This window comes from Argiope bruennichi, chromosome 1, assembly GCF_947563725.1.
Source record: "Argiope bruennichi chromosome 1, qqArgBrue1.1, whole genome shotgun sequence".
In the NCBI taxonomy this organism is placed as follows: domain Eukaryota; kingdom Metazoa; phylum Arthropoda; class Arachnida; order Araneae; family Araneidae; genus Argiope; species Argiope bruennichi.
This window is the reverse complement of record NC_079151.1, coordinates 7,895,978-7,921,193: the sequence shown is the minus strand read 5'-3', so window position 1 is coordinate 7,921,193 and position 25,216 is coordinate 7,895,978. Positions and strand designations below refer to the sequence as shown.

Below are 25,216 nucleotides of genomic sequence, written 5' to 3'. Positions count from 1 at the left end.
CTATTAGTGTCAAGTGTCACTTGAATGAACTAAAAATATCAAGATTAGTTCTAGATTCTACAACTGAAGAGAAAATCGACATTATAGAAATTCACGTATTTTGCGACGCTTCAAAACTCTCTTGGTGCTTCAGTATATGTAAAAGTAAAGAAACAAGACAAACCTCATCATTGTTAACCTCATCACTTCAAAAACTAGAATGGCTCCACTGAAAACTGTTACACTGCCTCGACTTGAGCTCCTCGGAACATTGATAGCAGCTCGTCTGAGCTCCAAAGTGCAAGGAATTATCAGCCAGAAAAAAGACTACTGTGTTGCACTGGATAGATTGCAAAATAGTTCTATATTGGATTGAAGGCGCGCATAGACAATTTGTAAAGAGTAGAGTCCAGGAAATCACGGAGTTGCCAAATCCCAATATTTGGTTTCACTGTCCAGGAAAGGACAACCCTTCAGACTTCTTGTCAAGAGGACTCAATGCTAAATCTCATATGTGAAAATAAGAGGTGGAATGGTCCATTATTTCTACTATCGATTGAACTTCCTGAAACTCTTTATGAGTGTCCTGAGCTAGATGAAGAAAATTACTTACCTGAACTCAAATATGAGAACTCTAATATCTGGGTTGTTGTTATTGTTTTGTTTCACTTTATTGTAAAGCCAAACAAATGGTTTATTATTTGTTTTGATTTTAAACCTTAACAAAACATTTTTATATTATCTTGTTAACCGTAGTAATAGATTTCTAACTGTAGTTCGAATATTATCTTTTCAGGTTTATTTCAAATTGCAGAAACCAAGAAAAGAAAAAGGGTTCACTGACGTCAGAGGAGATTTTAGAAGCAGAAAATTACTTATTGAAACGGTGCCGATTGGAAGAATTCTCTGCAGAAGTGATATCATTAATGTCTCATAATGAAATTCCCAATAAGAGTAAGATTTTAAACTATATAACAAAAGTATATTGAGGGTAGGCGAAAGATAGGAAAATTCCTAATCATATTCAAGGAAACATCCCATAATATTACCCTCAAAGTGTAAAGTAACTGAAATTATTGTAAGGTATTATCATGAAAAGTATTTTCATCTAGGACCCCACCATTTACTTTTTCAGGTAAGACAAAAATATTGGCCTTTTCATGGGAGAAATGTACGTAGAAAAATTGTGCATAACTGTGTTATTTGTTTTAAAAATAATCCTAAAGAGTATTCTCAAAAAATGGGCAACTTGCCAAAGGAAAGAATAACTTCAGATAAAGTCTTTAATTCAACGGGAATAGATTTGTGTGGTCCCCCCCCCTTTTTTATCAAAAATAAATATCAAAGGAACTTGGAAATTAAAGTGTATGTTTGTATATTTATTTTAGTAACAAAGGCAATATACCTTGAAATAATCAGTGATTTAACATCTGAAGCTCTAATAGCTACGCTGAAAAGATTTATTTCCAGAAGAAGGTAAATGCCACAAGATTTTTTCTGATAATAAGTTTAATATGGTAAAGGCTAACGAAGCATTAACATTATATATAAATAGGTTAAAGACAAAAATGAGTCCTTATTTGCAGAAGATATTAAATGATCCTTTATTCCTCCTAGGTGTCCAAATTGGGGAGGTCTGTCGGAGGCAAATATCAAAGCCTTTAAATACCATTTCAAACGCGTAGCAGGAAACTCAAAATTTACTTACGAAGCACTGCTAAAGATGAATGCCCAAATCGAAGAGATTCTAAATTCTCGTCTTATTAGACAACTTTCAACTGATGTTGATGATTTAGAAGTACTAACACCAGCTCATTTCTTAATTGGGAGACCAATAACGGCAATAATTGAACCATCTCTAACAGATCTTGAATCAAATCGTCTTAATGTTTGGCAAAAAATTACTAAGTCATTTGTCAAACAATTTGGAAGAGATGGGGTCTTTCATACTTAAATAGTTTACAACAAAGAAAAAAAATGGACAGTTAATAAAGAAAATCTAAGAATAGGAGACAGGGTCTTAATCAGGGAAGAAAATCCCCCACCCTTTTAAATAGTTAATGGGACGTGTAATATCACTTTTTCCTGGAAAGGATAATAAAGTGAGAATGATGGATATTAAAACTAGTAAGGGTATTTACAAAAGATCCATAAATAAATTGAGTGTACTGCCTATTAAAATTAAATATTTTCTAAAATTATTGCATTTGTTCAGTATATTTAGCTTCAATTATTAAATTCAAATTGCATTTATTTACCATTTGATTGCTATGCTTTATTATTATATTAATTGCACGTATATTTAACTAGCATTGAAAATTATCTGAAAAATATTTTAGAACTGTATAATTTATACGCAAAATAATTGTATAAGAAACATGCATTGTGTGTATATATATATATATATATATATATATATATATATATATATATACTGTGTTAAATTTGATAAGTGTGAAAAATCGTAAGTTCTTGCACGTGAACGGGCGGGGTGTTGGCGCATGCACGTTCGAAACCAGTCATCACGAACGTAAAACATAGATATCTCGGCAGACGCCGGACGGATTTTGGCGACAATTGATTTGGGTAATCACGGTGCTAATTATGAATCGAAACCCACAATAAAAAAAAAATATATTGTCATTTCAATTAATGTTTTGTGTGGTGTTAATAAAAAATTTAGAAAAAGACAGCACTGGTCACTTGTTTATTTATCAAATGATCACTGGATTTAAGCCAGACGAAGCAGAAGAAATCTAGTTTGTAGACTGTACATCAAGGTTACTTTTCAAACCTGGAGGGGGGGGGGGGTCCTGTCTTTTTCTCTATGTATATGCAATATAAGAGGTAATGCTATTTGCTTGTATAATGGAATAACAATACTTCTTAATTTTAATGAGTGAAAAAAGCAAGGTTCAATAAATGTGGATTTAAACAAGATGCAGATTTTAAAGCAGTAACATTTTTGGACATATGTTCGGATATGTTTATAGTATTCTTCACAAACATTAAACATTCTGCTAAAAAGTCTATTTTTCAGTAGCTCCCACTAGTAATCAAATAATTTGTAGTCATTATTCTAATATCAGTAGTTTTTCTCAGCCTTAGATTTTTTGGGTCATTACGCTCAATCGAAAATAAGTGTCATCAAAATAATGTTTTTGTTTCGATTATGCTTCTTTTGACAATGTTTAAAAAAAATGAAAAGATTTTCATATAAGACAGGCATCATTGGTTCAGATGTCTGAATTTTTTTTTTAATAAAGGGCTGCTGAAGAATATCAGCAATATAAGAGAAATCAGTCCTTTGCACTCGGAGATGTATTCGATGCATAATTATTCACCTAAAACAAGGACTTATTTATTGCTCCGAAAAATAAACATATTTATAATTTTTTAAAGTTCAATTAACCCCCAAAATTACTCTGTATTGTCTTGCACACTCAATAGGTATTTTGAACAATTAAAATTAAAAAATAAATACACAAAACATGAAAATGAGGCACCATCCAAGTACGAAGGGTTAATCTTAGAATCAATTTTCCTGAGAAACATTCATAATATTATCCCTCATCGCAGATAAAGTAAAAGTTTTAAAATATAAATCTGTATTTCTTTATGTTGTTAAAAACCTTTAGAGTATTTTTGTAAACACTAATATTTTCTACCCAATGAAAATAAAATTTCAACGAAAATTCTGAAGAATCGGTAACTTCTAGGAAATCAGCATGTCTGGCTGAGCTATCTTTATATATTCTATGCATTGCTCTCAGTATAACCTCTGCTTCCATTCAGTAGATATATGTTAATACTGAAATACTCAATAGATTATATGTAATCCACAAGTATCAAGAAAAATTTTAAATTTTTCATTTCACTAAAATTTTATTCATTTTCACACTAAAGTTCTTCTCTGACACATTTTTTAAAATTTATATTTGGTCCATCCATACTAGTTCGTAGAAGTAACTGTAGGTCCAAACTTGACATAATTTCTTTAAAATTCGCAGTTCTTTGGTAGTGGTATGTCTTAAAAATATTGAATACCAATATCTTCTGGAGACTATTGGTTGATTCACACCAATATCTTAAAATAAGATCCATTTTTGTTTTTGTGAAATGCGATTCAAAGCTTTGTCAAAGTGTTGTACTTTTTTTAAAAAAGATTTATTAAGCGATTGTTGAAAAAATGGTACTAAACCGTAACAAATAATGTGCGACACTTTTGTATGACCTATTTTCTCGCTATTTCACTTCAGTGAATATATGTGAAAATATTTCCGTCATTGGATGCATTAAAAGACGAATGTGACGCAACAAGATTTAATGTCTATAAAAATTCAACTTTGAATGATTTTTTGAACAAGAAGCTTGGAAATCGGTTTATTTCCGGACATCAAATTTGATGTTTACAGACTTAGCATATCATCTTCTACATTCTTGTTCCATAATGTGTGTCTAATTTGCTTGGTGACGGAACTCTCCGCCAATTGGCACGTCTTTTTTGTGACGCTCTCGGTCACGAGAGTGCAGTAGTCTTCAACGCTGTAACGCAATAAAGCTATTTCAAGAAAATGCAGTCATCTAATTTTGCTTATAATTAGGCACGCCCGCAAATAAATGGTCCGTTGAGCCGGAGAAACCATCTTCGCCTTGTGGATATATAGTTCTTATTATTTTCCCTCAAACCACTCCTTGAAAACCACGCCCACCACCGAGACCAAGACGCCTGATTCGCCCGCCCACCCACCCCATCAATAGTACTTAAGCCGATGTTCCTTGCCACCAGCCTCTTTCAGGACCCTTCCTCACTCATGTTCAAACCATCTTTCGTCCTGCAGAAAGTATTTGTCGATCGGAGATGGCGCCCTACGGGCGCCGGCGCTCCAAATTTTTTCCTTGTGTCCCTCAAACCACAAAACGAAATGCCATCATGACTGATGATGCAATAGCCATAACAACGCTGAACCGCAGAAGCGGTAACATAAAAGGATAGGTAACAAAACTTGAAAACGCGTTCCTAGATAAAAGTATTAAAGAGATTACGACGCCTGAACTGCATATTGTGTTAAAGCTAAAGGAAGCTTGAATCTTTAAAAAATGAATACTGCTAGAACGCTTCTGACACCAATTGTCGGAAGCAGAAGCAGCCATTGATTCTGTTAAATACAATCTTCAAAAGTTAAGAGGTAAGTCTCAAATCAAATTCAGAATCCTTTAAAACTCCTATATTGATAGTTCTATCAAAAATTCTCATATTGTAAACAATGATCAGCCAAAAAGGGTTCCAATAAAGTTACCTAAAATTCCTCATCCGATTTTTAGCGGAAAATTTGGGAAATGGAATTTATTTAAAATGCAGTTTAAAAGTTTCATAAATGAAAACACTGATCTTTTTGAAAATGTAAAACTTCATTATTTATGCGGTTCTTTAAAGGAAAAACCATTGAAACTTATCTTCTCTTTTTACAGCAGAGATACGAAAACAAAAGTGTTATTGTGGACTGTGACATTCTAAACTTACAACTAATGAAACATGAGGCAGCTAAAGATTTATGCATGCTTTTGGATAACATTAAGAAAAATCTTAGATGGTTAAAAATCTTGGAGTTTGAAAGAGATAAACTCTAATGCTTTATTATTTTGTTCTTAATGTTATCCAAAAGCATGCATAAATCTTTAGCTGCCTCATGTTTCATTAGTTGTAAGTTTAGAATGTCACAGTCCACAATAACTCTTTTGTTATGCTTGACAGACTAGATCGAGAAACAAGAAAACAATACGAGTTAACATTAAAAGATGATGAAGTACTTAGTTTTGATCTGTGTTTGGAATTCCTAGAAAGAAGATGTCAAATTTTAAGCAGTATTAATAGTAACGTTTCTGCGAAATCAAATTGTGAAAGATCAAAATTTCTTTTTATTAAATCTAATAAATCAAAAATGTGTGTTGCTTGCAAAACGCAATCTCATTCATTGTATCACTGCGATAAATTTAAGGCAATGAACTTATCAGATAGACTTGATTTAGTTAAAAAAGCATCGTGTTTGTTTTAATTGCTTCAGAGAATTTAATTTTCTATCCTCTTGTAAATCAAAGATTTCATGTTTCGTCTGTAAGAAAAAACATCATACATTGCTTCATAAATATTCGACGCCGGAAAATAATTCCAGTGTTGATCCAGACAGACAGTTGCTAATCGAATATCCTGCCCTGAAAGTCGTAAACAATTCGGAATTAATTGATTCTTCTTCGGAAAATGCTCGTTTTTCATTTTACACAAATAAAAATAATAAAAATATTTTGATAAATATTGCAATAAGATTTGTAAATATTGCAATATCAAAGACGCCACAGGTATTAAACTATCTTTTCGTGCGATTTTGGAGAGTGCTTCCCTTTATCAGTTGGAGTGCAGCAGATGTATTAGGCTTAAAACAAGGGGAAAATAAACATTCCGATTAGTGGTTTGAATGACTCGGCTATTAATGTAAAAAGGAAAATATCCGCACAAATATCAAATGAGTGAAATGATATAGGCAAAGGGGGGTTGATTTATTACTTGTTCCAAGAATTAGTAATTTTTCGCCTGCTAAGAAAATTAATATTTCGCATTTGAATATTGCTAGGAATATACATCTTGCAGATTCAACATTTTTTATTCCTCAAAAGATAGATTAGATTTGTTGATAGGTACAGAGTTATTCTTCGCATTATTAGAGGAAGATAAAGATTAAAACGTGATGAAACAAGTAGGTATATTGTTCAGATGCCAGTAAAGGATATTGAAAAATTAGAAGAATCCAAAACTATTGCACTAAAAAGATAAGATGAACGTTGGGAAAGGCTTTCAAGGGATGAAGCAATGAAAAAGCTTTATCAGAATTTCATGCAAGAATACATAGATCTCGGTCACATGGAGAAAGTGAATGATGTAACGTCAACCTCACCTCTTTGCTACTACCTTTCTCATCATGAAGTCTTTCTACCTGAAAAGACAACAACGAAGCTTCGAGTTGTATTTAACGCCTCTTCTCCTACAACATCCGGCAGTAGTCTCAACTATCATCTTTTGAAAGGACTTGTCAAGAAAGACGGATTTGAAATCATGACAAGATTCACTTACCCTTGAGGAATATAGTAACACTGAAAATTTTATTATAAAGCTTTTTCAGGTAAGGTATTTTCCACCAGAGATGTCTACTCTAAAAAGAAGATTTTCATTTCATCATTCAAGTAAGCTAAAATTTCTTAATTCCTTTATTGATAAGAATGGCTTGTTAATGGTAGGAGGTAAAATTTCCCATTCTAATTTAAGTTTAGGTCAAAAAACACCCAACAGTTATGCCTGCTGGCAATAAACTAATCAAACTCATGTTTCCGTATTATCACAAAAGAGATTTCTATGTAGGTCAACAAGCCCTATTAAATGTCGTTCATATGAAATATTGGCCTCTTGGTGGCAGAAGCATAGCACAAAAAGTCGCCCATGAGTGTGTAGTAGAATGCTTCAAAAATAACCAGTTATCTCCAATAAGACTGTGGGTAATACTCAGTTCACCCTTTCTAAACGCAGGACTTGACTTATGTGGTCCATTTCTAATAAAATATAAGAGGCAGAGAAAGGATACATTTCAGAAAACTACAGCAGTTCACCTACACTTTGTTTTGGATGAAGACGTCAGAGTTGTAAAAGTGCACATGCCAAAAGGCAACTTCAGAAGATCTGTTTCAAATATTAGTATTTTACCAACTGTAGATCATTTTATGCTTCCTGAAAAATGATTAATTGCATTCAAATATTTAATTGTAAATTTTTTTGTGTAGTTATTAATTTGTTTATATATGTTTAATTTTCCTTATAACGTATTGCATAATGTGTAATATTTTGTATTTTTTGTAATATTTGAAACAAATAAAGTATTTCAATGCCGGGCGGGATGTTCGGTAGTATGTGTCTAATTCACTCATCTAATAAATCGCAAATCAATTAATTCCATAAGAAACTCTGACTTTATATAATCATTATAAGAATCTTAACCTTTTTATGCTGACTGATGACTGGCAAAATGTTTTTGTCCTTTATTTTAAATCATTTAGTTTATGTAAAATATGATTCTCTTTTTTTTATATTACTCTCCATTTTGAAGACATCTGTGCTTGTCCATTTTTTCCAACATATTTAGAGCAGGCATTTTTCGTTTGTGATTTGAAAATTCTCTACCATGCCACATTTTTTTTTCCCCAATTCAACTGAAACCAACTTTTTATAAACTATATTTCTTTTTTAAAATTTAAATCTCTATACTTTTAGTTGAGATTATTAATTATAAGACTATCATCAAAATCTCAATTACTTCCCTCACTTGATTAATAAGATCTTTCAATGTTTTAATGAAAACTTGTCAATTCGATTTTTGCATGTTTCATACTTCTAAAATTCTACTGATCATCAAAAAGTTGTTATTCCATTTAAGTAGAATCCCATATAAGAAAAATTATGTGTTTGCAATTCATTAGAATAGAAAGTAATTTCATCTTTTTATAGCAAAGGCTTGTTTGGCTATTCTACTCGGATACAAACAATAATACTTCTGGAAAGTAAACAGTTGAGAAGGAGCATATCTCTAACTTCATGAATTTCACATTTCAAATCTGTTGGTTCTTCTTCTTTGATTAGTAAGCCTTTTTAGCTTTTGTTCCCAAGGGCCCTGCCACTAACTTTTCTTATACCAACATACAAATTTTTATTTGAAAAACAAAGGAAATGCTATTTAAAGTTATTAGGTCTTGATGAACACCATTTTTACTGATTTTTTGAACAGGCAGCAGCCAGTGATCAGTTTTTCATATCACATGCAAAAGTAAATTCTTTAAATAGAAAAATGTCAACACACAAAAAAAAGTCTGGATAATTTTGATCAATAATGAGAAAAACTTTTGTACGACAGGATCGTTGATGCACTTAGTAACACATTAATATAATTTATTTTAGTATCATAAAAGTGCCCTATTATAATTCCAAAGTGATCCTCATTTTGACTGCTCATTTAATAGTAGCTGCATTGTCTAAACATTTAGTTATCCAAAACTTAATAGAAAGTTTTCTCTCTCTGAAAATTTGAAGTATAACCTAATTTGAACTTTTGAATAAATATTACACTTGTGATAAAAAGAGGTTCAAAATCCCATGTAGGCTACACCTACCCACATTTATTAACAAAGCTGAAAATTGTTGAAATTCATTTTGCATTTCATTGCTCAATAAGTTAAAAATGTCCAATTCCATAATGGACTACCCATTCAAATAGATAAAATCGTTCTCAAATCTTATTTTTCAGTAGAACATGGAAGTTTTGTAATTTGAAACCATATATGAACTCCCCCCCCCCATTCCAAAACAGAAAGTATAAATTCATTTGTTTCCTTTGAAGAATTGATTGAATATTCATCAAATATAAAACAATAAGTTGGGCCAAACTTTTAAATAGAACAAACACTTGAAGGAACAATATCAAATATAAATGTATTCTGAAACAGCTATACCAATAATAACATGGCTACACTCCAAAGTACTTATGTGGGAGTTCTTGTATCACACTCTTTTTCCTTCCCTCAAATTAAACAGAAAGAAAAATTGGAAATTGATAACTCTTCCATATCAACACCCTTCATTAATAGAATTATCCAAGTAAATCTAATACGCAAATTGTTATGAAAAATATCTAAATGTGAAAAAAATACATAACAGTCATTTTATTGATTTAAGTTGCTAAGTTGGTTCACCTAAGCAGGTTTTTAAATTTGACCCTAATATTGACTGGATTAAGGGATGGGTGGAAAGTACTGAACACTGAATTTTCACTTTTAAATAAAGTGCTATTAATTTGAGAGGAGAAAATGGAAAGATATAAATATTTAAAGAGCCAATATAATGAGCTGTTAAATGTTAAGACTAATTATATTAGAAATGTCTAATAAATTAGACTAATTATATTAGAAATGTTAAAAGATTAAATCAGGAAAAATATCAATTTTCTTCTTTAATTTTAGTAAAAGTTTTTGTAGCTCCATTTAAATGTGTTAAAAAGAAGATGTATAGCAAAAGTTTTTAAATGATATCTGCATTATTTTTTAAAAATCATCTTAGTTTAAAAAGAAAAAAAAAGTTGTCAAAAATAACTACTTTTCAAAAGTTGTCAACTAAAAGGGGAAAAAAAAAAAACCTATTTAAATGTTCTTTGTTCAAGATGTTCACTTTCATATGGTACAATAAAAGTCAACTGTTAGGGGAGAAAAAGAAGATGAAAATAAAGTGTGAAAAAGAATAGAAATTACTTAGTGACAAGTGCTTTTTTCAAAAAAACATTAAACAGTAACAAAATTATGTTTCCAAACATAATGATCATTGAAAAAATCTGTTCAGATATAAAAATTGAAACAAAACGTGAATTTCAAATGTAATTTTCTGAAAATTGACTATTATAATGTCATCTGAAATTGTAGACATTTTTAAAATGTAAACTTTTTCCAGTCCACAAATCGAAAAAAAACTGGTGCTTATTTTACATGGATCCCATGAAAAAAAATCAAACACCTTTTTAGAGTCCCTAAATACAGCAAAATAAAATGCAAGAAGTTTCCAAGGCCTGTAGGAACTTTGTTGCCATAATTGATTAGTCAATCACATATTTTTGTGCGTAAATAAGGCATTGCTGTAATAAAAGTTCTGACAAACTTACCACAGTATGTTCATACCAACCTTCTTGCAGGACTTCTCTTTTTAATTTTGAGCAATCAGTTAGTAAAACTCCCATCATGTTCCTCACTCAGAGTATCAGTTTGCTGAATTTCTCTTGTTTTGAGTAAGCAGGCTTCATAATGAGCAATATTTATTCAGACATTATATGCTAAACTGCATATTACAGCTTTAACATGAGCTATGCATTTCTGCTTTTAGGCAGGCAGCAGTTGTATCCAAATATATACATTGTAAATTGATATATAATACAATTTGACATAATTAATACAGTTCACTATATCAACACAATTAACAACTGTATCAATCAACTAACAAAATACACACAATAAACTTCAATATTTTGATGTTTCATTGTAACTTATTGCAATAATTGAAATCCTTCAAATTTAAATTATTTTAGATGAAGATAAATGATCCAATTTAACAACTAACAGATTATCATTTGCATAAATGAGCAAAACTAATATGAAAGGAATTCAAAGATCAGTATATAATGTAAACAATTAACACATTGACATATTTTTTTCAACAGAATTTACCCACATCATAATAATGCAAGTTATAAATATCCACATTTTCATGCTTTTACAAATTCAATTCAGCAAAATTAAAAGTTACATTCAGGTTGGCAAAACACATTACTTAAGCAACTAGGAAGCTGGTGACAGATAGCTTCCGAACAAGAGCAGAGAACAAAACTTAGAATTTTTGGAAATTACAATTCTGTCAATAAAAAATGAAAACTGTTTTTTTCTGATCATTAGAAAAATCACGATCAGATGTCATCATGTTTAATTTATCTCAAATAGAAAGAATAATACCTGTTTTAGCTGGCAGATTTCAGGAATTTCAATGTCCAGGTTAATGCCTACTTCCATGCATTTCTCAAGGCGTCTGGAATCTGGTCTCTCTTCAGCCAGGATTTCCTGGGCTTCTACTTGAAACGCAACTGCCCGATCTAGCAGATCCTGTTCAACAATGATACCGGTGAGATTTTTTTAACTGATTTTGCAAAACAAAATAAAATTCTATAGTTAAAAAAGAAAATAATAAAAGATATTAATAATATACACAGAAGAAAGAAACAATAGCATATACAAAATGTTCCTAAGATGCACACCTTTTATATACATATTTATTTATATAAAAAATAGTTTTTATTTCTAATACAAATAAACAATTTTTGTCAAACCATTCGATTTGATTGAACAAAAAACTAATTTTGGCACATGCTCCTGAAAACAAGACAAAGATATTTTTTTTTAACTTTTCAAAATCGGAAAATTAACTGAAATACCAGTTAATTAAAGTTTTAACAGTTTTTTCCTCCACTATATATTCCAAAAATATTATCAAACAAAAATGATCTTTTGTAGAGCGATACGACATTATAACTTCATTATGAGGTAGATGAAAATAATAGACGAGTTTCAGGAACAATTGTTTAATTATTTTCTAAGTTCATTTTCACATTTCCCAAGACGAAATAAGCAGGAACAAGAAAATACATGACACTCATTTAGAATACAATCTAATAATGATCCCCAATATGGATTCTGGGAAATATACCTTGATGTTAATAAAATAGCACCAACTGTTGCATCAAAATAGAAGTGTTATGTAACTGCTACAATATTGGAAAGTTAAAAAAATTAGCTATTTGTCATTTTTTTCCCCCCTTTGACTTTTTATCTTTTATTGTTGACTTTGGTGACAGCTGGTTTGCCAGTATTAATCCTTGCTGAAAATTTTTAAGTAACTTGATTTTTTAATAGTTCCTTCCACAAAATATTTTTAAGCTTCAAATTTAATAGTCATATAATTCACTCATACTATTATGAAGGCGTTAAGCCATTCTGTTCATTGTACTATGTAACACTCTCTGATTTTCTGTCAGCTCCTGTAAAATTTCAGCTTTAAAGTGGAAATGATTAAATTGCAATTATTAAAAAATATATATTACTTTTTTTTAACTAAAACCAAGCATTTTTTATAGTATATAGAGGCTGAATTAAAAACATCACGAATCGCACTATACAACCTATTTAATAGATCACCATATATGACCAACAGATGAGATTCTTGGCTATTAGGAGATGAAATAGAACAGAGGAAAGCAAAGAGAGGGTCAATTTTTGGGGTGCAAAGATTCCTGGATTGGGGCACCCTTCTGCACTTAAGAAGAATTGATATAAGATAATATTTTCTTTATGTTAATAATATTTTTGATGAAATGATACAAAATTTAACAAAACTTTGTAATCAGAAATAAATAAAATTACTCCAAGTACCTGTTGCATTTTTAATAAAAAGGAGTCTTCACTCTAAAAGAATCTTTCTATTCATTAAAAACATTTCATTATATAGGAAACTAATAATTCAATTAAATCTAATATATATTATTAGTGAACCAAAGTTGAGAAAAATATATAAAGTATTTTAGATTTCTATAACATACGGACTAATGAATCTTCACTATTATTGACATACATTAATTATCTGTAATGTGCAGTCTACTTCAATGAAATGCATATGCCATCATAATAAAAACTATATCATGAAATAAACAGCATTTGAATACCTTAACATGAAAAGCCTCCTTAATTTCACAGGCCAGAGTTGATAATTGCTGGTGAAACAAGTGAAGATCTTCCAATGTCAAGCGGGATGAACTTCTCACTTCACCACACTGACGAGTCCTAGGAAGAAAAATCAAGTAAAAACAAATTTAAAATTGTGGACTGCTCACTAATAAATTTAATATAGGAACTAGTAGGAGTGTTTTTCCCTTTACTTCCTTACATATGTGTATAATGCAGAATCATGCTTCTAAAAAACAATTTTTCACTTTTGTTATTGATTGATTAAGACCAAAATTTGACACAGATCTACAATTTGAATGACAAGACCACACACCAAATTTAATCTTTCAATGTTGTGTTTTTTAATTACTACATTCAAACGCACACAAATATGCAGATCGATGTATCAGGTCCCTCACAATGGTCTACAATTCTGATATCTAAATTTCATCCGTCTTTGCATAATTGAGCTACCAGATTTACAAGCAAATAGTCTTCCAGCAGACTGGATTTATTCAAAATGTGATGTAAATCTACAACTGTGGTAAAAAACTCGCACCATATTGTATCTAGGTGGTCACATTCAGAAGTTATTGTTACCATAAATGAATATAATTGAAAAAAAACTATCTCAAACAGAGGAAGACCTGAAATGTAGACAAACTTTCAAGGTCATTTTTTTTCTTCTTTTTTTTAGGATTACAATTTTTAAATGTAGTTTACATAAAGTAGACTTTTATATGAAGTTTACTTAAAAATAAAAAAATGAATCCATATGTGCAAGATTAAAATAAAATTCAGATATAAAGAATGTAACAATATATCGGTAATTATAAAAAGACTTCACAATGAATATAAATTGTTCTCAAATCCCAACGAATCATGACTATGGCTATGTGCTGACTATATATTGCGTTATATCACCCAAGTTAAGATTAATAATTCTAGATATATTATGATTTCATACAGAAAGAACATATGTTTTATTTACAACTTACAATGGCTGTGAATAAAATTACTACTATTTGGCACTGCTGGCTCAGTGCCAAATCACACTGTCTAATTGCTTTTGTCATACCCTATATAAAGAAAGATATGATGGAGTACCTGGTACGAATGCGTCGACTCAGCAATTGCTGAGCAAGTGCAGCACATTTCTCTCCTTCATCTATGGTTGCATTCAGATTTTGGAGTAGATCTGTGCATGGAAACCTTTTTTCTTCAGCCTCTAACATCAATTCCTTCAATTCACTGATGCCTGCAATAAACATGACACCACATCACTGTGATGGGGGAAACAAAACATCTACCAAGTGTGTAATAAAAATATGACTGCATGAAAATTTTCCTAATCTTATTACTATTATTAACATTTATCTTCTAGTTTTCAAAATTAATTATCTTCAAGGCCTAACTATAATAAAAGAAATCAATGAAAATTTAATTAAAATTGCCATTCTGACATTTAAAAATAAAAATAGAAATTTTTAAAAATTTCTGTTGAAAAATTATACTTTATCCATCTAATTCATTATATTTTTGTGAAATTTGCCTGAATACATAGATAAACAAACTCTTATAAATTAATTTCATCCTAAGTTTGATACAAATATTATAGAATAGAGGTATAATATTAATTACAGAGATAAATATATGATTATAGTGACTAGATACCAAATTTCATCAGTCTAATTCTATACATTTTGGAGATATCTTGTTCATAAACATATATGTAATTTCAAAAATATGTTTCCAAGACTCAAGGGGGAAAAAACTGCAGATTCGTTTAAATCTCAATTATTTTTATATCACAATGTATAATTATTAATCATAAATGGAAAAATTAAGTGAACAAAAAGAAAAATTACAAACCAAGCTTATTTTTGGATTCAGCATTTAGAGCATTTTGAACTTTTGTAGACCAGCAATCAAAAGATTCTGCTCTCACTTTAAGACGGTATAACATAGTTGGTAATTCATCCAATGTGTATCGATACCTGCAAACAATATCAGTGGATATGAACATTTCTTTTCCACACAAAGGTGGAAATGCAAATTACATTTTTTTAACTGTAAATATATTAAACATTATAATAAAATAAAGGTTCCAACAAAAATATGTACACACTTTAATGAAAGAAATTTTTTATTGTGTATTATTATCAAGTTTAATTATAAGCTTATCATTCATATCAAAGGAAGAAACAAAATAATTTAGCTATATGGATGTTCTGATTTTTTTTTTTTTTGGGGGGGGGCACATTGCAAATGTTATTACAAGTTTCTAATTTGCCCAGAAACTATACAACTGTAAAGAATGATGAAGGTCATATTTCAAACTCATGCCTTCACTGACATGAAACTATAAAAACATTTGGAACCCGAAATATCACAAATTCGCATAAGCCTTCTTGTTTTACAATCATACATCAACTGCTCTAAGCATGAGAGTACCATCGCATCTTTCATAGATAGTATCTGAATAATATTCTCAAAACTATCTTGGTATGGTATTTACCTGACAGATGTTGATCTTGGTATGGTATTTACCTGACAGATGTTGATCCTGCTCATGTTTCTCATTGCTAACAGCTGTCATTTTGAATACTCTAAGTAGCTGAACATAATAAGATGTTTCTTTAAAGCTATGATATGAACGATTATACTAAACCTAAAATTAATCGAAAGGTTCGCACCAAATGATGTTATGTTCCCATATAAAGGAAAATCACCAAATAAGTAATTCACCAATGAGTAAACATGGCAATATACACTGTACAATTAGCTTGCCAAAATCCAAAACAAAAACCATTATGTAGAATGGAATCTACTTAAGTTCTTCAACAGGGTGCACAGTGAGAAACTGCTTCAAAAATTAAGCATTTTTAAGCACCTTATCCCCGAAAATTGAGCACCTTTGTACAAGGATGCATACATAAACTGCATATTTTCTAAGCACAGTATTTTTTTTTCTATTTTATAATAATGCATCATTTTTATTGAAAAAAATTCTTAAAAATTAATTTTAAATGCTTATTTTTTTAAAAAATTTTAATATTTATTTCTGCATTTGCACAACATCTTCTATTGTAAAATTATGTCTTTTTGGATTTGGCAAAAGCATAGAAATGATCACAAAAATGAAAAGAAAAAAAAACTATTAATACCAAAAAAATTAAAGCAACTTTTAAAAGATTAAAAATAAAGATCTGTTAGTTTTTTCAACACTTCTTAAAATTGAAAAATATCAGATAGATGCAACATTTCTGAGAACATCAATAATGATGTAGAAGCTCAGCATACCACAAATTTTGCATTTGATTTTTATATAAGCAACAACAATTAAGATCTAATATGGCTGGGATGGAAAGAGTAAATTTCTTTCTGCACTGATTCATTCTATTAAATACTTTTATTTGTAACCTTATAAAGCTAAGAACTAAAGCATTCATATGGCAGTCATCATACGACTGGCAAACTGCCATGAAATTGATGATAGAACAATAATGCCATGTTTAAAATCATTTTTAATAGAAAATAATAGCAGCGTTCACAAATTATCAGACTGTCTTAACTCTCTTCGTTTAGTAGTTATCATGCGAAATTTATATTTGAAAAGTCGGTCAGATAAACAGATTTCCATGGATGTTATTGAAAATTTGACCAAAATCTACAAGTTTGGCGTGAAGATTGTATACCAAATTTCACTCATCTAGCTCAAAGTGTTTCTGTATTATGTTTGTCAGAAACAGACTTTTCCGAAAATGTGTTTTTGAAATTAAGGAGGTATAAAATGTGGTGATTCATTAAATTCTCGAGTTCGAATTTTCGACGATTGCAATATTTTCTCTAAATTTTGAATACGACAAAGTAAAAATGCCCAATAAAGCATTTTTTAAAATAAGTCTTCCTTCAAGCTGGCACGAGATAATATATCGCATTGCTTCAAAAAATTTTAAATAAAATCAAAGAAAGCATAATATATATTATATATATATATATTCTTTTGCTACAATTTTAACAGCTGCAGAATAATGTGATTCAACGATTGGAAGAAGCAATACCATTTTGAATTTCATATTAAAAAATTTTGTTATGAACTGTGTCCAAAACTAATTGCTCAGATATTATTTTTTAAAAATTACATTCAACCAAACAAAATTCTTATTATTCTAAAGCTATTCTTTTTTAACCTTTAAAACGATGTTAAAATAATTTTCATGCTATAATATGCCTTGATGTTATGATGAAAAAACATTAAAATTCTATTTTTTAATTCAACTCTGAATTAAAAGTTTGAGAAATCCATTCTTAGTGTGCAACCTAAGGCTTAAAAAAAAAAAAAAAAAAAAAAAAAAAAAAAAAAAAACCTTTCTGAATTTAATGCTTCTAACCTCAATGGATTTATGCTAAGCATTGCTCAGGACAAGACTTTATATATAGAGATTTCATTAAGGGGGAAAAGAGTTATAAAAAGAAAAAAATCATTACAAAAGAATAAAACCTAAATCCTAAAAAAATTGTAAAAAACTTTTGTTATTTCTTCAAAAATATTTAAGTACCAGATCCAGCAATTTCTTTTTTTTCTAATCAAAACAAATTTTGCTAGATTAGTCCTACAAATAAATTTTTCAAATGGATGGGGACATTCGAAAAATACTACCAAATATATCACTATCACTGAAAATTTAAGGCTTCAAGTTAATATTTCATCATATCAGATTTTACGCGATTGACTAACGTGATTACATACCACAATCAATTACAATTCAATATAGTACAGTCAGAGGCGGTGGCAGCAATTTTTCGATGGGGTTGGGCATGTAACATTTCTCAAATTTAGCTTCCAGATATCACATAATAATCAATTTTACACTTTAAAGTAATTAGATTATATCATTAATAAAAAACTAATTATAATAAGTAAAAATTATAATAACTGGTGATTTATTACATGCAATTTCCTTTCTTTAATTTTTTCGTGCAAATTCCATTAAAAATTTTCGGTTTATATATATATATATATTTGATGTTTATTGGCCATAACAGCCAGAGAGTTCAGATGATCTTGATTTCTTGAATCAAAGCTTTACAGTTATCAATTCAGAAAAGAGTAAAAATAAAGTAGAATAATTAAAATTAAATACCCCAACTACCAAACAAAAACTAATAAAAAGCGTTCAACATGTTTTTGATTATAGATTTAATACTGAAAAATTTGTAAGATATATTTATAAATAAAGCAAAAGGCGGATATTTCAAGACAAAGAATTTAAACTAAGATAATAAGGCTCACCTCTGCAAAATTTTAAATAATATAACTGAAAAACATGCCATTTCAATTTATGGTTATTATTTACATATTAACGATCTATTCTGTTTCGTTTACTAAGCTCTCTTTTTTAAAATAATCCTTTTTAAAAGATTTATTAGAATTTAATATATTAGAAAGAGGAAGAACTGACAAAAATCAAATACATAATGTTAAAATTATATATATATATATAAATTAAACCCAATTATTTTTAAGGCTTTCAAATACAACAAATGTTCTTTTCTATTTTAATAGGATTTATATTTGCAGAACTTTTTAGATATATTTAAAAGATATCATGCTTATATAAATTAATATAAGATTAAAGTAAAATTGTAAGTATTGTATTACTCACCTCATAAAAGCAAGTTTAGTTCTTCTATACAAGTTATAGTATTTTTAGCTCAGTTTTGTAACTGCTTCGATTGAAAGTAAATGTTTTGAAAAACGTTGTCTTGAACCCTTGGTAACAGCTTGAGATATTTAGCCAATTGCAGCTGAGGGGATTGAGTGATTTTACAACTTCCCTCGGCCATAAATTTATGAAGGTCAGCCTATTTTAGTGCCCTTTTTAACAGATGTGGGGTATTATCGTTACAAATCCTGGTACATGTTTCCAGTGTACAAATAAGAAATTGCTCCATTTGCTTTATAGTAATGAAACAAGAAGAAGAATACTTCAGAACAAAGTTCTTAAGAATTTATTCTAGAAAAGCACACATTTTACAGAGGAGGAAGAAAACTCAGTAAACAATATTTTTTTATGTTTATATTTTTCTAACATTAAATATACACATTAAAGAATACGGACATATCTGAATTACAGAAGTGTATATATTTTTCTAACATTTTCTAACATAACAAAAAAAAAAAAAAGTCAAGGAATCATTAACAAATATATGCAGTTCTTCAAAAAGATATTTTATCTTCTTTTTTTAAAGAAGCAATTCTTATGAATCATGCAGAATGCTTTTTAAAATTCTGATGCTGAGGAAAATGAAAACTGCATATTTTTCAAAAGAAAGAATAAAAAAGAGCTCTCAATTTTTTTTTTCAGGAAGGAATAATTCGTGTTCTTGTTATAAAAATAAGACAGATGATCCCTATAATGTAATTATTGAAAAGTTTATATAACTTGTATTGATATATAACGCCTATCTATATTTAAAAGAGCTAATGCTTAAAATTGAAGAATGAAAATATTTCTTTGTTTAAATGTAATTCATGGAACTTAATTGCTTAGCATGTTTCTTCATGAAGCTGCATATGTCTTGCAGGAAAAAGAAATTTCATAATTAAGCTGGAAAGAATGAATTCATTTTTAAAAAAGCAAGCAGAACAAAAGGTTGAACTCCAATAATTGGTTTTTATACCTCTTAGTACTTGCTATTAAACTCATTTTTCAATTATTATTTGCTTCTTAATTTTTTTTGTTAGAAATTATATTACATTTTTTAAAAAAAAAATCTTTCAATATATAGAGAAAATGTAAAACTGGTGAATTCTTCAAAAACTCGATAAAAAAAAAATTGCCAATATCTTGAGCGAATTAAAAATTTAATCTTAATATAAATGCAGTCACTACAGCTGTGTGTATATGTTATAGATCTTAAGAACTGGGTCAAAATAAATCAAGCCTTGTATACTTATTATTTAAAAAAAGAGAGAGAATACTGCTAACTTTTCAAACTATGGAAGTTAATCAAATATTCATTTAATTAAAATACATCGAAATTTTATCGTTTTTCTGCAGTAATTTTGGAGCAAATTATTCTACAAGAAATGTTTATATATCATCTTAAAATTCAAACTTCTTCCTTTTTAATGATGCAGTTTCCTTTCCCTGTAATTTTTTTCTAATTTTCGCCATTCCCCACCCCCCAAATTTAAGAAACAATTAAGTAAATGCGGACAATTATGAAATAAGGAATTTATTGGCATTTTTTAAAAAATAATCTGGTTCAATTGGCATTCTGATTTTAATTAAAAACATGAGACGCTAAAAGTATTATGTAAATTATAATATTTTATAAGGGATTATTTTTTTTAATTTTAAAACTATTACCAACAACGTATTTTGATTGCAAGCAACGTAGGATGTATAAACTAGTAGTTTAATAAATGAGTACAGACAGAAAGCGGGAATAAATAGAAATCTATAGAACATTGTCAACCCCTTTACATAATGTCAAGGACGTATATATCTCTCCCTTTTATCCTTGATAGGAGTATTGGAAACGAACATCCCCTTCCATGAGACAAGTGTAACTAATTTCCAAATTACTGTTGCAATTCCCCCTCCCGATTCTTTTGTGATCGCAGGGCACATTCTTTATAGAAGGATAGAAGGAAATTGTTGAGTCTCAGCCAACTAAACATGAACAAGACCTCACTGATTTGCAAGCACTCACATCTGGGAACATGAAGTAAGTTTTTTTAAAAATATTCTTAAATATGTTCAAGTAGAATGTCCCTATAAAAAGAAATGTCTTTGCACTACAAACAAACAAAATAAAAAAATTCTTTGATACTCCTGAAGTTGTAAGGGGTCTTAAGCAGTAGCCTACTCTACCTATTCAATAATCTGGCCATGTAATCACCAAACTAAAAACCTAAAAGGATTTTTAAATAAGGATTGTAACAGAACAATCGGCATTAAAAATATCTTCCGCGTTCGCGCGCAGGAACTATATAAAATGTGGAGAATATAAGGGGATGTGATTCTTTTTTAAGATGGATGGAGAAAACTTGATAGCTTTAATATCTTGTAAATATTAAAGTTCCTTCGTTTATAAAAGCTATAGTAAGATATGTAAAATGAGCTCATAAAAAATGAGCTATTTAACATGTAATTATATATATGTGCTTATTTAGATTAAAAATGACTATACTTTATTCAAAAGAATTAAGATATTGAATTTGCACTGCCTTATTTTTATTTTTAAGTATGCGTAATGGTTAAATACTGTTCGCCTTCAGGTCTCTTGTAAACTAATATTTTCAAAAAAAAAAAAAAAATCTTAATTTTGTATTTGTGTGCATTGGTTATTCTCAATATATCATAAATGAATATTCTATGAAGAACTTCTTTAATCATCTTTATATTAAGACACTTCATTCAAAGTGCATTAAACATTCAGAAGTATTTGGAATTAAATAATTTTTAATACAGTGTAATTGGCAGAAGAAAAAGGAAAATTGCACTCCATTTTGCATGATTATAATATTGAATTATAATCTAAAAAAACTGAGGCAGTAATTCATTGAACAAGTTAAATGCATACTTAGATAAGACTATTTTAGTACATATATTTAGTACATGAATGTGTGTGTATATTATATATCACTTGTTTACCTGTTATCTTATCGCATGTACGTGCAAATATGCAAACGTCATTAGTGTCCGTCGGTAATTACGCGATATTTTATTTACTTGTCGTCATTAGTGTCGTCATTTGCAAACGTCATTAGTGTCCGTCGGTGCAAACGCGATATTTTATTTACTTGTCATTTCGTCGGCTTTTCTGCCAATTGTGATGCAAATTATAGGTTGAATATCCGACAGTTAAATTAGATGTCAGATAATCTCTCATTTCAACATTCGCCGCTTCGATTTCTTAGTCGACCGACAAAAAATAGCCGACAAAATGCGACGCTTTTCACCTCGTCGGTTATTATGCGAAATGTTGAGCAAACTATGGGTTGAATATATGACAGTTCCATCTTATGTTCGACAGTCAGTCTACCTACTTTGCATTGATTTCTTATTCATTCACGGAGAATTGTCGGAAAATGTATTCAACAGCAGCCTCATAGGTAGGGATTGCAATACCGGTATACCGGGATACCGAATACCGCTATTTCGAGCCATTTGTACAATTTTGTAATACCGGTATTCCCAAGTTTAAATACCGGTTTTTCGGTATTTACTAGAAATTTTTAAAATGGTCTCCACTATATGTTCAGGTACAGCGAAACATAGCAAAATAGTATACGTTTTTGTTTTTATGTCTCCCTAACGGGCGAAATTAATTAGCTAATTAATGGCTTAATTAATTGCTTAAATCTAAATTAGTGAAACATTGATTATCCCTGAAAGAAAATATTGTAACCATAACGACTGATGGGGCAACAATTATGAAAAAAGTTTAGGAGTAATAGATGTATTATATCAAAAAAATAAAGAACAAAAGAATCGAAATACTGTGGATATAGAAATTTCGGATTCCAACTTTGAAAAGAGTAAGAGTGAGAGTGATATTGACAATGAAGATAATGACAATGTAATTGTTGAAGAATTTTTTTTAAAGAAGATTTATAAAGTTCGAAAAATTGTTAAGATATTTAAACGTTCCCCTATAAAAAGGATATATTACTAAACTATATACTAACTGAAAATAAAACAGAATATATGTTAATATTAGATTCTAAAACACGTTGGAACAGTTTACTCCTAATGATGGAACGATTTTTGAAACTGAGAAATCCAATCCAATAATCGACTTAAACCTGTAAATTAAATTTTCAGATACTGTTATTATATACTGTTATAAGTTATAAATTATTTTTTGTGACATTTACACTCTATAACAAAACTGGCAAATAAAACAAAGAAACACCTGTGTTTTCTTTCTTTTTCTAAAATTTCTAATACCGGTATTAAAACCGGTATTCCGGTATTAAGATTTAAAAAATACCGAATACCGGTATTGAAATTTTGGTCCGGTATTGCAATCCCTACTCATAGGCTATTTGTCGAACATTGTCATTCTGCAAACTTAAATCATTCCTCGGATACTTCGATTATTTATAAAACAGTAATTTTAAGATGGGTTTTAAATTATTATATTCGTTAATACCAAACTCGCCACACCAACACGTTCCTAAGTAATAAAGACTTTTGCCGACGAAATTCTCAACTACTTGCCGATGGGGGGGGGGCGCTCTGAGTATAATTGAATACCTGTAGTAGGTCATTCAAGCGATTGCTTAAAGACGACATATTAATGAGAATGATGATCGAATTTATTAGTGTTTTTAAAGCAGCTTTTTCCATATTCGATATATCGTTTTGACGCATAAAATTCTTCCTGCTATAGTCATATTTTCCGTTGATTGGACCAAATCGAATATTCTTCTTCAACAACACATAAAAGTTTAAATATATATTTAACAGCCATAACTTACATAAATTCTTCAACATCAAAAATTGAAATTGGAATGTTTTTCGATTCGCAATGTGGATGGCACAGAACGCATTTCATTCCAGGTAACTATTCCAGTATTTTAATAAATGACAATGCACATTGATGAAGAAAAGGGGGGGGGATCGGAAAGAAGAATGGGGAAAAAAAATCATTAAGTCTTATTTTAACATGTACTGGAATCCCTGGAATATTTCTTCGAATTCTTCCCTTTTGTTGGTTTTCTTTTTAGATAAATCCGGTAAACAAAGTCTTTATGGACATGATTTCGAATTATCATAATCAACTTGTGGGGAAACAAAACAAAACGAAAGCTTTCTTCATCTTCACAAAAAAATTAAGTACTTTTAAGGTGCTTAAAAATTGTTTTCATATTTAAGCACTTTTTATGACACTATGCACCCTGTTCAAGATTGTGGGAGAAAAATTTTACATTTATAAATAAAATTGGTACTTGAACATAGTATAGCATTTGAAAGCAAGAAAACATTTTTAAAAATGAGATAAGAAAAAATATGACTTACAACAGACAATGTTTCTCTGGTGGACAGGAGCAGAGTTTATCTCTGTGGTGGATGCATACAAGTTGATCTAAAGCAAAACAATCTTGCATGACTATATAATAAATGAAATCTATATTGCCATATTTTTATTCCCCAATTAAAATGATTTACCTTTTTTCCTAAGTACATTGAATTATTTTATCTTAAAATTAAAAATAAAAGCTAAATTCCATAAACATAAATAATAAAAAATTCAGAAACAAGTGTTCCATTTCATCCATGACATTTCTAAAATAGAAGACATATTTTAATTTAATAATAGATGTAATAGTAATAATAGAGGTAATGGTAATAGTAAAAAGGTTTAAAAGTTCCAGTTCTTAAATGATGATTGATACAATTTGCTTTTACTTGTTGCACAGACCCTTCAAGTTCCTATAAAAGAATATTTTAATTTAAAACCTAAAGAATGTTTGATAGATAAAAGAAAAGACTGGGTATTTTATTTTTAAATTCATTGACAAATTTTACCAAATTACTGCAGAACGATTAAGGTCAACAGAATGTTTGTAAGATAACTTAAAAAACAGAAAACAATTCAATGCCATGAGATGATTTCTGACAAAAAATGCTCTACTAACACTAGCAATGCACTTTCATCGATAGAAAATGTTACTTGAATTGACCTTAACAGAGATTATGTATCATCAATACATATGCATATCAGACTGAAAATATGTAATGCAGATGATGCAGGATTTAGGAGGATAAGCAAGCACAAGGGACAAATAACAAACAGGACAATTACAGTCAGTAGCATGAAAAATAAATGCACCATTGAGAAATTGTATTTCATAAGATATACTAAATCG

At 29.6% G+C, this 25,216-nt stretch overlaps 1 protein-coding gene across 1 annotated transcript in view; it reads right to left on the bottom strand.

Annotated features, from left to right (window-relative positions):
• Nucleotides 1-25,216, bottom strand: part of LOC129962382 (lysine-specific demethylase 5A-like) — a 112,234-nt gene that overhangs the window by 44,248 nt on the left and 42,770 nt on the right. The window contains exons 18-22 of the mRNA XM_056076140.1: nucleotides 24,366-24,432; nucleotides 15,196-15,320; nucleotides 14,431-14,581; nucleotides 13,323-13,440; nucleotides 11,563-11,709 (exon numbers count right to left, since the gene is read on the bottom strand). Coding sequence (XP_055932115.1) covers nucleotides 11,563-11,709; nucleotides 13,323-13,440; nucleotides 14,431-14,581; nucleotides 15,196-15,320; nucleotides 24,366-24,432 — 608 coding nt within the window. The remainder of the gene's footprint in view (nucleotides 1-11,562; nucleotides 11,710-13,322; nucleotides 13,441-14,430; nucleotides 14,582-15,195; nucleotides 15,321-24,365; nucleotides 24,433-25,216) is intronic.